Source organism: Leptonychotes weddellii, chromosome 5 (genome assembly GCF_054177405.1).
Source record: "Leptonychotes weddellii isolate Sample4059 chromosome 5, ASM5417740v2, whole genome shotgun sequence".
NCBI lineage: Eukaryota > Metazoa > Chordata > Mammalia > Carnivora > Phocidae > Leptonychotes > Leptonychotes weddellii.
Window position 1 is genome coordinate 111,450,820 of NC_138373.1, and position 12,625 is coordinate 111,463,444.

At 33.5% G+C, this 12,625-nt stretch overlaps 1 protein-coding gene across 7 annotated transcripts in view; it reads left to right on the top strand.

Moving 5' to 3' along the window:
• USP15 (ubiquitin specific peptidase 15) overlaps positions 1-12,625 on the top strand; it is a 113,095-nt gene that overhangs the window by 85,092 nt on the left and 15,378 nt on the right. For 4 of the 7 annotated variants that reach the window (XM_006740661.3, XM_006740662.3, XM_081821980.1 and 1 more), the window contains 3 exons: positions 6,459-6,632; positions 8,356-8,514; positions 8,594-8,818. In XM_006740661.3, coding sequence (XP_006740724.1) covers positions 6,459-6,632; positions 8,356-8,514; positions 8,594-8,818 — 558 coding nt within the window. Of the gene's footprint in view, positions 1-130; positions 277-6,458; positions 6,633-8,355; positions 8,515-8,593; positions 8,819-12,625 lie in introns of those variants that run through there. The other 3 variants (XM_031035954.2, XR_014145741.1, XM_081821982.1) reach the window with 3 other exon arrangements.

A 12,625-nucleotide genomic window follows, 5' to 3' on the forward strand; every position in this document is an offset into this window, starting at 1 on the left:
AGTTTGAAGGTTTAGCTACTTTTTTTAAAGGGTTGTGAGTGGCATTACATTTTGATCAGTTACAGAATGAGTTACACAACTCAAAGCTTTAGGTAATCAAAAATTAAGTTTGTTTTCTTTCCTATTCTAGTTACCGGTTTACTAAAATAGTGAGCATACATGATCACTTGAAAATTGGGCTTCTGGAGCACCTGAACAGAAAGGGAGTGGTTCATATTCAGCATTACAAAAGACAACTTTCTCTTTTTGAAGGGGATTACTTTGGCTATTTTCCAGGTACTGGGGAAATTCCAGATTCATTACAAGTTATTGGGATGGCTATTAATTATTCATTTCCTAAAATATGTTGATTACAGACGAGATTTGGTTATACAGTAGAACTTTATTTCACTTCATCAATTAAAAAAATGATGTAGAAATTTATAGTGAAATACAAAATTGAGACTCTTACATGGGTCACATATTTTTTCAGAGAACTCTAGAAACATCACTCTTACTGATCACAACATTTAATGGTAGAACTTTTTGAAAATAATGTAAGAGCAATAGGATCTGTACGTGTATATAAGGAAAAGTTATGTGCAGAGCATTGTAGCTTTTCCAGCTAATTAAATAATGAAAGAAAATCATAACCTCACATAATAGTACAATTTTAGATGTATGGAAATTTACAACTAGAGAATTTTTCATAGAGAATTATTACTTTATAAAATAGTTGAATGGTATATGCATTCTTTTTAAAAATAGTTCTTCATGGAGGCAGTGGTTAAAGTTCTATATACATCGACCCAAATAGCAGAATGTCCACTCAAGACATTTGATTATTTAGAAGAATTCTCTTTGGAATTTTTATGTCTGGCTCTAGGTTGAAGATTTGGGGAAGAGTCTTTATAAAAATCTATTTCCAAATATTTTTTCTCTACATATCTTTTACTTATAAGGATTTATCTTGATAGTTTGGGGCATTCACAATAGCTGTTTTCCTTCATCAGGAAAGCTTGCCTAGGCATTATTTGGACTTTTATTTTTGAACTTATAGAACTTTCAGATAGGTTATAGTTCTCTAACAGGGTGCAATTCAGATCTCTTTAGTGTTTTCCTACTGCTCTCAATTTCTCTAAGGACTGCTTCTGGTCTTTCTGCCATATAAGTTTTCATTCATTCAACACACCTTTATTAAGGTATGTGTCAGGCATTGTGCTATAGACCCTGAGGTACAAAAGTGAATTAGACATGGACACTGCTCTCAAGATAAGTGCAGTATAAGTGAGTTCAAGGTATAGAATTAGCTCAGAGGAAGGAATATTATTCTTCCTTGAGGTGCTGAGGGAGATGTAAGAGATGGTGTTTGTAAGAGATGCTGAGATGAGTGTTAAAGAATGAGTAGGAATTTCTTAGAGGGGAAGAATATTCTAAGAAAGGGAGAAAGGAGTACATGCTAAGGTTCAATCTTAATACCTTAAACTAAGGGCTAAATATGTCTTAAGACTCCTAATTCAAATTCACATTCAAGAATATTCTTTATTATTTGGAGTTTCCATTTTAAATGCATATGTAAGCACAAGTAGAGAACCACAGAGCCACTTTCAGGAACAGATGCTTAGCAGTCACGTCTGCTTACAAAATAATTAACTTGCACATACCCAGGCATTCTCATTCCTCATGGATCAACAATTTTTCATACTTGCTTATATCCTGAACCTTCCAGTTAACCAACTGGTCGTTTTATCACAAAGGCTAATAAACTAATGAATGCCAAAACTAATATATACTAAATATGAAATTTAGTATTTTAATCCTTAGATCTTCAATTGCTCTTGTCAGTTTCACACATTATTAACTTGCCTAGGAATCATAAAAAATATTTAAGTATAGAAATATTTAGCCTCGTTAACAAGTGCATTTTTGCTTGTTCATTATTATATATTTTTACTTACTCTCTTTTACATTAAGAACTGAAACTACTGGTACAGAATCCTTTTCTTCATTCTGATTATTGCTTTACTTTTAACATGGTATTTCACAAAATTCTATCCAATTTTAGGAACAACTATAGGCACCATTATGATATAAACAAAATGTGGCTTAAGATACGTGGTGCATATCTTATGATCAGTCACATTACCTCATATTTGGACTTCATTTTTTTTTTTTGGTGATAGTTGTAAGAGGTAGTTCTCCTTGAAATACTGAAGTGTTGGTGTTTGTCGATGGCAGGGGGTTAAAATCTGAATTAACAAAGGTGAAGCTCAAAATGGCATGTGACTGGTAGAATGTCACAAAACTCATAAGTAGCCACAGAAATAACATACTAATACTGTTTATATAATCCCTTTTGTTTTTCTGATAGGCTTATATCTATGTTCTCAGATTTTACTAGGAAAAGCCATGTATGTTAGGATGAGTTTTGTTCTGTTTTACAGTTCAAGAATCATTGAGAGTGAGAAATACATCCACGTAGGGACACAACACATGTTGTGTGATTTCAGGTCCATATTATGTCACTCCGTAGTAAAGTATCTTACAGGCTGAAAAGGAAATTCCCTATGTCTACATATGTAAGGCTTTTAATATATATATGTCTTAAGAAAAGAATTGTTTTGGGACAGCCCCAATCAGATAGAAAAGTGATGTTTGTTATAGTAGAGGAATCTTTGAGAGAGATGTTTCAGAACTATGGTTATGGTTGTTTTTATTATTGAACCAGTCAAAATATTTGTTCTTTAAAACATTGTACTTAATGGCAACCAGTCCAAGTGCCCAGTTTTCTTGTAGTTGTCAAAGATGTTCATGTTTCTAAGATAGCCTCATGTTAAAAGATAGAATGAGTTGCATATATTATAACTCAAACTGCATTATGACCAATTTTAAGAAATCCTTCTGCCACAGTGATGGCATTGAATACTGATAACACTTGAGGCATGGAAATATTTTGGTTGTTTGACCTGTATTCTAATTATACCTTGAAATTTGTACTAAAAATTATAAGAAAACTTTTATTATTTTAAGTGGTCTTTATAGTATTTCAAGAATAATATTTTCAAGGTCAGGGAGAAAAGATATTTTCAATATGAGAAAGAAAACTCTGACATCAGTGTCAGTTTTTAAACTCTTATGATACGTGCATTAGTAGAACACTTAAACTGTCTATTGAATTTCTGTATTTATATGTGTTTGTATAAATTTTTTAAAAAATGCAGCTTCTGAGTTTCTTAAAACATTATGTTCTGGTGTACACCTGAAACTAATGTAACATTGTATGTCAACTATACTTACGTTTTTAAAAAATTGTGTTTAACAAATAGAATGCTTTTTTGGGCCATTTAGGACTCAGTGGTTTAAATTTAAATATAAGGGTTATCTCAAAATATATTGGTTATGATACCTTGACTCGTAATATAAGCACTTATCATTAAAACTATTTGTGTATTTTTGTTATTTAGTTTGTAATGTTGAATTATAGTCAACTTGAAAATCACATGTGTCACTTTGAAAATAATTAATGGTCTCTGTGTCAAGGACTTAAAACAAATCCAAGCAGAGACACACTACAAAGCAGGTAGTGGATTGAATGAAAGTTAAACAAAAGCATGGGAAGGTTGTGGGTTTTTTTTTTAAGTTACTTATTGATTTTAAGCAAACTCTACACCCAATGTGGGACTCCAACTCAGGACTCTGAGATTAAGAGTTGCACAAAAGCATGGGAAAGTTTTTAATAGGTTCTGTCCTTCTTTGGCTTAGTATTCAAGTAAAAGTGCTTGAAGAAACTTTTGAGATTATTCATTACCAGCTAATATATTTTTGCCTCATTTAGTAATAATTCATTCAAGAAAAACTTAAGTACTCTGTGCCAAACATTTGAAGGATCAGAGTAAAAAAACCAAGAGGATAAAAACATTTGTTAATATAGGCCAAAACATGTTTTATTAATCATGCATACATGCTGAGTGCTGAAAATATATATATAATTGATTTTATGGTTCCTGCTCTCATGAAAGTCTCAGTCCATTTAGCAAGACAGACAAACTAAAATTAAAGTTAATACTATATTATAAAATAAGTGCTGTAATAAAAGTGAGCATTATGCAATATGGAAACATACAGGAGGAAACACTATAAGGAAATCTAGGAATCCTGAATCTTGATGGTTTAGTAGAAGTTAGTAGGACAAAGAAGGTATGTTTCACATAGATGGAGTGATACTGAAAATTTACAGAGTGAGAGATTGCATGGAGGTCAAGGAACCACAAGTAATTAAATGAGGCTAGGATGGAGTCAAATAAAGGTATTAGCAAAACATAGGCTACCTAGGTAGCAAAAGACAGATTCTTTCAAAAATTTGAGATTTTAATCTGAAATTGCTATTAAAGGATTTATAGCAAGGAAGTGACATAATTAGATAAAAATTTTACAAAAATCACTCTGGATGCTACTGGAAAAGGATTTTCAGTTATATTTGGAAGCTCTTTGCAAGATAAGGATACATGTAAACAATTAAGTGAAAACTTTCAAAAATTATTTGTGTTTGTACAACTTCGTTCTTAGTTTGGTAAAACCATAAATTAGGTTCTTTGTATAATGCTGTTACAGACAGTAGTGGAATATCATATTCTTAGTATAACCCTGAACTGATCAAATACAGGGATTTGAAAAAAAAATACAAGGATTTGAAAACTAATCTTTGGAAATGCTGTCAGACTGCCTCCTCTTTGCCTCATTGACTATATAGTGTTGACCCTATTTGTACTAAATCAGATGATACTGCTAAGTGATGGCATTTAATGTAGCTATGGTGTGTTCTGGGTTGCCTGGCCCTACCTCTAGTCCTGCATTTATAAACTAAAAGAACATATAATGCAAAAGGAAAAGAGAATGAATCTCAAAAGGTGTATAAGATTATGAAAGGTTGAGGTATAAAAGAAGTTCCGAAGTAGGAAAGTATCCTTTCCCAAATTGCCTCCTACACTGTAACTTACCTCTGTCTTCTTGCTCACGTAAAATTTGTTACTGCTGAAAATGGCTTGAAAATTACACTAAGGTCTATGTAGTCTAACCAAACACTTTTAGCTGTTTTTATATTGTTTTCTTTGCCTAAGAATTATATAATAACAAATTCCATGATATTATAAATAGTTCTCCCTTTTTGCCTTATGATTGGGGCCAGATTACCAATATGAGCTGTATTATTTTTATTCCATTGAAAATATCAAAATAGATATTATAGTTACTTGAGTAAACATAACATATTTGAAACCACAAAATAGAACTTTATAATTTATTTCAAAAAATCGAACATGCCTAATTTTGAAATTTTAGCCAAACAGTACATGGTATATAGACATAGTTTATGGTACCCAACTTAGTGGCATGAACCCAGCAGGCTGAACTTTTCATAGCTACCAAGACTTTAATCCCAGACTATTAATCCAAATGAGTGGTAAGCAAGCTTTGAAAAACCTTGATTTCCATTCATATAAATCCGAGCTCTCATAAGAATGAGTTTTGAATCCTTTACATGCAAGCAACTACCTTCATTTAAGTACTTTGCCAGTTGACTCCCAAGACAACCATCTTCCTGCAGCAAAAGAAAGTGACCTATATGACCATATGTCTGTCAGTCATTACATATTCTATTTGACAATTCTAGACATCTAATTGATAAAGTAATGCTGGATTTATAATTAAGTCAAATTGTATGGTATTATCAACTTAAAATTATTCATCTTGAGATAAAATATTGTGGAAAAACTATATTTCTGCCATCTATTTTATTTTAAATCCTAAATTATTTAATTCTAAATGGAAAAAGAGATGGACAGTGAACTTATTCATAGTTTTAATCTTGCCATAAAGGAAAATTGGATTGTTATGGTATTGAAAACTTGATTTAAGAACACACTTACCAGAGTTCACATAACAAAAGTTGGTTTCCTCAGGCTCAGCTAATCTGTACTGTCCCTTCTAAAAATGGTTGACCAAATGGAAAACGTAAAGGCTGCTCTTTCATGATAAGGAATTGACAATGGAAGCAGTAAATACCTCTTTAAAGTTAATTTCTTGCTTGCACTCTATCTCAGTTTTTACCTACTCAGGCTAATTTGCAGGTGCCTGGGATGAGTAGACAATCCATAATTTCTACCAATCAAGTAAAAGAAGGAAAGAAAACTCTGAGCTTCTCTCCCAGTTAACAGGTAGTTTGCTGTGGTTAAAATTAATGCAGATTTTACAGCAACAAATATTAGCATTTTCATTTATTATAAGTAATTGATTTGAAATTTGGGAAATGAATAGTTGAGTGCATCATTTGAGTGTTTATTTGACCAGTTATTTATTAGTTCAAGAGCCCATCATTTAAATTTTTCTCTGTATATTATGGCAAGTCAGTTTGTTTCTCTCTTCATTTTAACATGTTTAATGTGTGGTTACTTTTACTTGAAAATGTGTTTTATTCTTTGCAGTGTTTGAGCAACACACCTCCACTTACTGAATATTTCCTCAATGATAAGTATCAAGAAGAACTGAATTTTGACAATCCCTTAGGAATGAGAGGTGAAATAGCTAAATCTTATGCTGAATTGATCAAACAAATGTGGTCTGGAAAATTTAGCTATGTCACGCCAAGAGCCTTTAAGGTTAGTACAGTAAGTACATTTTCAATAAGGGCTATATCATCCCCAAGAGGACAAAAGTAGGTTCTTTGGGGAAGGAGTGAAAAAAATCATAGCTGTTAAATTGATTTGTGGCCCTCCATAGGGACTCAACACAAATAGATGCACAGTACTGTGCTGTTAAATTTCCTGGGTGGGGGATGGGACAGATAATTACTTTAAAATGTCCAAAAAGGTTCTGGGGGATGGGGAGGGAAATAATGAAATATTGGAAAACACTGATATGGTACAAATGACAAGAGATAGCAGAGCATATGCAGGTTGCTTTAGAATACAGTACATATCTGAGAAACCTACATAAATTTTTATTACAAATGTAGAGGCTGGGGCGCCTGGGTGGCTCAGTCGTTAAGCGTCTGACTTCGGCTCCGGTCGTAATCCCAGGGTCCTGGGATCGAGCCCCGCATCGGGCTCTCTGCTCGGTGGGAAGCCTGCTTCTCCCTCTCCCACTCTCCCTGCTTGTGTTCCTTCTCTCGCTGTCTTTCTGTCAAATAAATAAATAAAATCTTTAAAAAAAAAAAAATGTAAAGGCTAAATTTGGGCATGTCATTGAAGTCTAAGAAACTCAGTTTATTTTGAGAGTCGTTGTAAGTTTGAAAAGTTATTGAAATGAAACTAGTCTGCAAAACCAGCACTACATATTAATTATTTTCAATATAATCCTTAAGCTTTTAAGTTTATTTTTATTCTTACTATTCTATTATTGTGAATAAACTTATTTGTTTATTCTTATTCTTATATGGTTACCTCTTAGGACCAATAAAACCTCAAGTAATTTAGTTTGTCATTCAAATAAGAATTGAGCTGAAATTTAGTTTTATATAGTTAAAAAAGTTTTCCTATTTTTTTAAAAGATTTTTATTTATTTGACACTGAGAGAGAACAGGGGGATAAAGTTTTCCTATTTATTACAGGTGAGTTCTGTTTTAAAGAAAAGCAGTTTTCAGCTATTTTTTAACACAGACAACTTAAATGATACTCATATAGGACATCTAGGCAACATTTTATTAACTATATACTAGTTCTTAAATAAAAAACAAATCAAAACACTACTGCATTTATCTTCTTTAAGTTTCTAAGCTTTGGACAAGCTAATTTAGACAAACTATTTCTCAACCCTTACCCATGATTCCAGTTAGTTTTATTTTACTAGATACTATATTAAGATTATATGTAAACAGGCTCTTGATATCTGACTTTTTCTTTCACATTTCTTTTCAGTTTTATAAAAAATAAATAGTACTGCAAAGATTAGGAAAATTATATATGAACACAAACATTCCTGTTATCTCTGAGATTTATCTTCTTTTTACACACAGAAACTAAATGAGAGCTTTGTAATTTTTTCTAGTGACCCAGAAGTATTATTGAATTTTATATTTCCAAATCCTTTGTACAAAACTTTACCATATTTTCTCCTTGTTCTTTCCTCAGGTCTTTTCTGTATTACAGATCAGTTATTTAAAAAATGTTTTTAGATATGTAATTATCTATTTGTATTTATGTATATGTAATTACCGTATCTGCAAATGACTGCAGAAGTGCCACAAGTTGATTTGGGGGTTACAAATAAATGTTAGCAGTTGGTGAATTCACAAAATATGAAATCCGTGAATAATGAGAATCAATTTTTTTTTTAATCAGTCTTGTCCCTATAACTGATTTTATAGTTTTGCTTTCCTTACAGACACAAGTAGGACGTTTTGCACCTCAGTTCTCTGGATACCAGCAGCAGGACTGTCAAGAGCTATTAGCTTTCCTGTTAGATGGATTACATGAGGATTTGAATAGAATTAGGAAAAAACCATATATACAATTAAAAGATGCGGATGGAAGGCCAGATAAGGTAAATTTAATGATATTATTGTTACCACTGTTACAATAATGTGATATCTCTGTGTAATATGTGTCTGTTTTTCTTACAGATAGTTGCTGAAGAAGCCTGGGAAAACCATTTAAAAAGAAATGATTCTATCATAGTAGATATATTTCACGGCCTTTTCAAATCAACTTTAGTTTGTCCTGAATGTGCTAAGATTTCTGTAACATTTGATCCTTTTTGTTACTTGACACTTCCATTGCCCATGAAAAAAGAACGCACCTTGGAAGTGTATTTAGTTAGAATGGATCCACTTACCAAACCTATGCAGGTAGGTCATGATTATTTTCTTTGCATTTGTTTCTTTTATAAAAACTTAGTATTGAGACCTTGTGTCGCAAGCACAATTCAGTAGTAAGTTTATTTGTGTAGGAGATTTTATAAGCTAAATACTTTGGAAATTAGTACAAATTTTTAGGGTCTTGAAAAGGTGAGGGATGTGTAAAGTATCATTATTTGTAAAAACAAAATTCTCAAAGGCTTTTTCTTATGAAAGAAAAATGAGAGGTTGTTCAATTTTACAATGTTAGGATAAATATCAGCTTAACAAAAATTAATAACATTATTTTTCCTATTTTCCAACTTGAACTTTAATGTTAATTATAATTTTTCTAGTGGCTGATGGAAGGAAAACTAATACCATACATTTTGATTCATGATTTGATAATGGTATACTTAAATACCTATAATTTTTAGGCATCTTAAGAACTTGGAAGAGAAATAGAAATTTAGTTCACTAATGTTCTAAGCAAAGCACTGTATTTTCTCCCTTCATTTGTCAGTTAATCCTTTTCTGACACTTGAACCACCCTAATAAAAGTAGTTCTTCCTCTTCTACCTTCAGTTCAATTCTGTTATCGCATTTATTAAATTTTATTATGACCTTTGGTTTACTTACCTTCTCTCCACTAGACCATGAGTTCTTTGAGGATAGGGACTTTGTAAATCTTTGTATTTCCAACCCCCATGACTTGTAGTACTACTAATGCAGAAATATTCAAAAATTATATTCATTGAAATATGTGTTGGGCACCTCGTGAGAGTATAAAGCTGTTTGGCAAACAGAGCAGACATGGTTCCTGCTTTAGAGCACTGTTTACTGAAGATCTTTAGCTTAGAGTTCCAGCCAGATAGTGCAGTTTCTTAGAGCATAGTAGTTATATTAGTCCGCTCAGGCCTGGCATAACAAAATGCCATAAACTGAGTGGCTTTAAACAACAGAAATTTATTTTATCACAATTCTGGAGGCTGGAAGTCTAAGATCAAGAGCACCAGGATGGTTGGTATCTAGTGCAGACTCTCTTCCTGGTTTACAGACAACCTTGTCCTCACTGTGTTTAGAGACAGAAGCAGAGTGAGAGAGAGCACCTGTATGCACATAAGCTCTCTGGCATCTCCTTATAAGGGCACTAATCTCATCTTGAGGACCCCACTTTTTTGATCTCATCTAAAGCCCCCTCCAAATACCATTACATTGGTGGTTAGAGCTTCAACACATAAATTTTAAGGGGACACAATTCAACCAATAGCAGTATCATGAGATCTGTAAGAAAGGTCTGCTTTTGATAATCTTAACATTAATTTAGTGGAAGTGTCTGGGTTTACTGTCAACAAGGACACCATAAATGAAGTGTTCATAATAAAAGTATAGTCCTTTCATTCAAAGTAATTAAAGTCTAGTAAAGACTAGTCATGCACTTAGTAATGCAGATTTTCCCTATTTCTTTTGCTCCTTCTTTATATGTTTCCTTCACGAACTCATTGAACTTGATACCCTCATGTCAGTATTTCATTCAGTAGTACTAAAAAAAGAATATTGAGCAGGGCCAGGAAAGGCCTGCTTTTATTTTTGGCTGGGGAATATATGTTCACATTTCTAAAATCACACCCTTTAATAAGCATAGACTTGTTAACGTTCTTTTCAATGGAGGGAAGCTATAGCAATGCTAAACTACACTCTTACCTGTCTAGTTTGTAAGTTTGTAAATATATGCCAGTGAATATAATGGAATGAGAGAGAAGCATAAAACAATAAGTAAAAATTTGTCGCAACAAAAAAATACACTGTTTTTCTACAGTACATTTGTTAAAGACAGTACTTTCCCATGCTAGTAATACAAAGTAATCTTTATTACATAGGGACAGATTGCATTCAAATTTCACATTAGCCTATAAGGCATGTATTGAATGTTCTCCCATAATTTGGGTTTTAAATTGTTTTTCCAGTAATATCAATTTCATTAGTATATATACCTCTTTTCTCACTTGGTGGCCAAAACTACCAATTTGTGGAGATTGGAGCCATGGTCAGCACAGAGGAATTGGGCATTTTTTTCCTACTTGGAGGCAGTAACAATTCAAATACAAAATAATAGACTCATTAACAGTGTGCTTTAACCAGCTGGAGAGGAAAGGGAAATTAGCTGAGTTAACCTACTTGATGAGTTTCCCCATCAATGGAGTTGATTTAGGTCATAGTTTATTAGTAATTGTACTGAACACATATTATGTATTGGACTCTCATACCCTGCAAAGTGCTGGAAATACAAAGGTGTTCCTGGTTCTTGTTCCCAAGAAGCTTTTCATACAGTGTGAAAAATGCTGTGACAGGGCACTATAGGAGTATACAGAAGGAGTGACATACCCAAACTGCCAATAATGCCCATGTTGAATCCTGAAGGATGATTAGGTTTTAAGCATGTGAAAGCTGGAAATAAAGGCATTGTAGACCAAGAGAGTGGCATATCCAAAGAGCTAAAGGCAAAAGAGGACATGGCCCACTTTTGGAAATTATAAGTAGATAATATGGTAAGCAGGAGTGAGCTCATAAAGAAGTTTGCTGCCATGATAGGAAGTTTGGACTTCATCCTAAAAATTAGAGGAGCTATTAAAGGTTATTAAATGAGAGATTATGTGACCAGATTTGCATTCGAGAAAGAAGACCCAGGCTAGTGCAAAGACTGGATTGGAAGAGCTTAGGTCAGATGTACTAAGACCATGTAAGAGAGTTTTGTAGTGATCAGATAACAAATGAAAAGGGCTTGAACTCTTAAGATTAGTGTCAGGATGGCAATTAGAAGAACTAGTTGAATACAAGAAGTAAAAATGTTTAAGAATATTCAAAGATGATGCCAAGCTTATTGGGTTGCAAAACTGAGGAGACGGAGGTGCTCTTTGTTTTAATGGGATATATAGGAAGAAAGGTTTAAGAAGAAACCTTTTTAATATTGGATATGTTGACCTAACATGACCTAAATCTGTGTTTCGTACTGGACATGTTGAGGTGCATGAGGAAAATTTAGGTAGAGCTATCAGTAGGCGTTGAGTTTATGTATCTAGACTGGAGGAGAGATGATGTCTGTGCTTGAGACAGAAATTGGGCGGTGAGCTCTATTAAAATGATAGTGAATGTCTTAGAAGGATGAGATTCCCTAAGGCTAGGGTGACCCTGTGATGTATCATCTAAACCAGAACTCTTTTAAAAATAAAAGGGGCCATTATTAATCATTATACCAGGACTGCAGGCTCATCCAGGACTGACCAAAGCAAACTGGCATATATTGTCACCTGCTGTAAAGAGAGCCTATACAATCAAGAGGAGGGCAGGCTAAGGGGGGTTGGCGGGGGTGGCACCTGGGTGGCTCAGTCGGTTAAGCCGTTAATCATCTGCCTTCTGTTCAGGTCATGATCCCAGGGTCCTGAGATCGAGTCCCGCATTGGGCTCCTTGCTCAACAAGGAGCCTGCTTTTCCCTCTGTCTGCCGCTCCCCTTGCTTGTGCTCTCTCTCTCTCTGACAAATAAATAAAATCTTAAAAAAAAAAAAAGAAAGGAAGAAAGAAAAGGTCAAGGGTAAAATTCTAAAGGAATTTGACAATCTTGGTAACTGGTTAAATAAAGATATGAGGACAAAAGCTAGGGGTGAATGGGAAGTGAGGAAGTTAAGATAGTGTGGACATTACTTTTAACAAGGTTATTTATAAAGCAGGAGAAAGGGAGATAGAGGGAAAGCAATGAAGGACTGGTTTCTTTTCTTTTTTTTTTTTTTTTTGAGAGACTTGTAAATTATTCCATTGCTTAT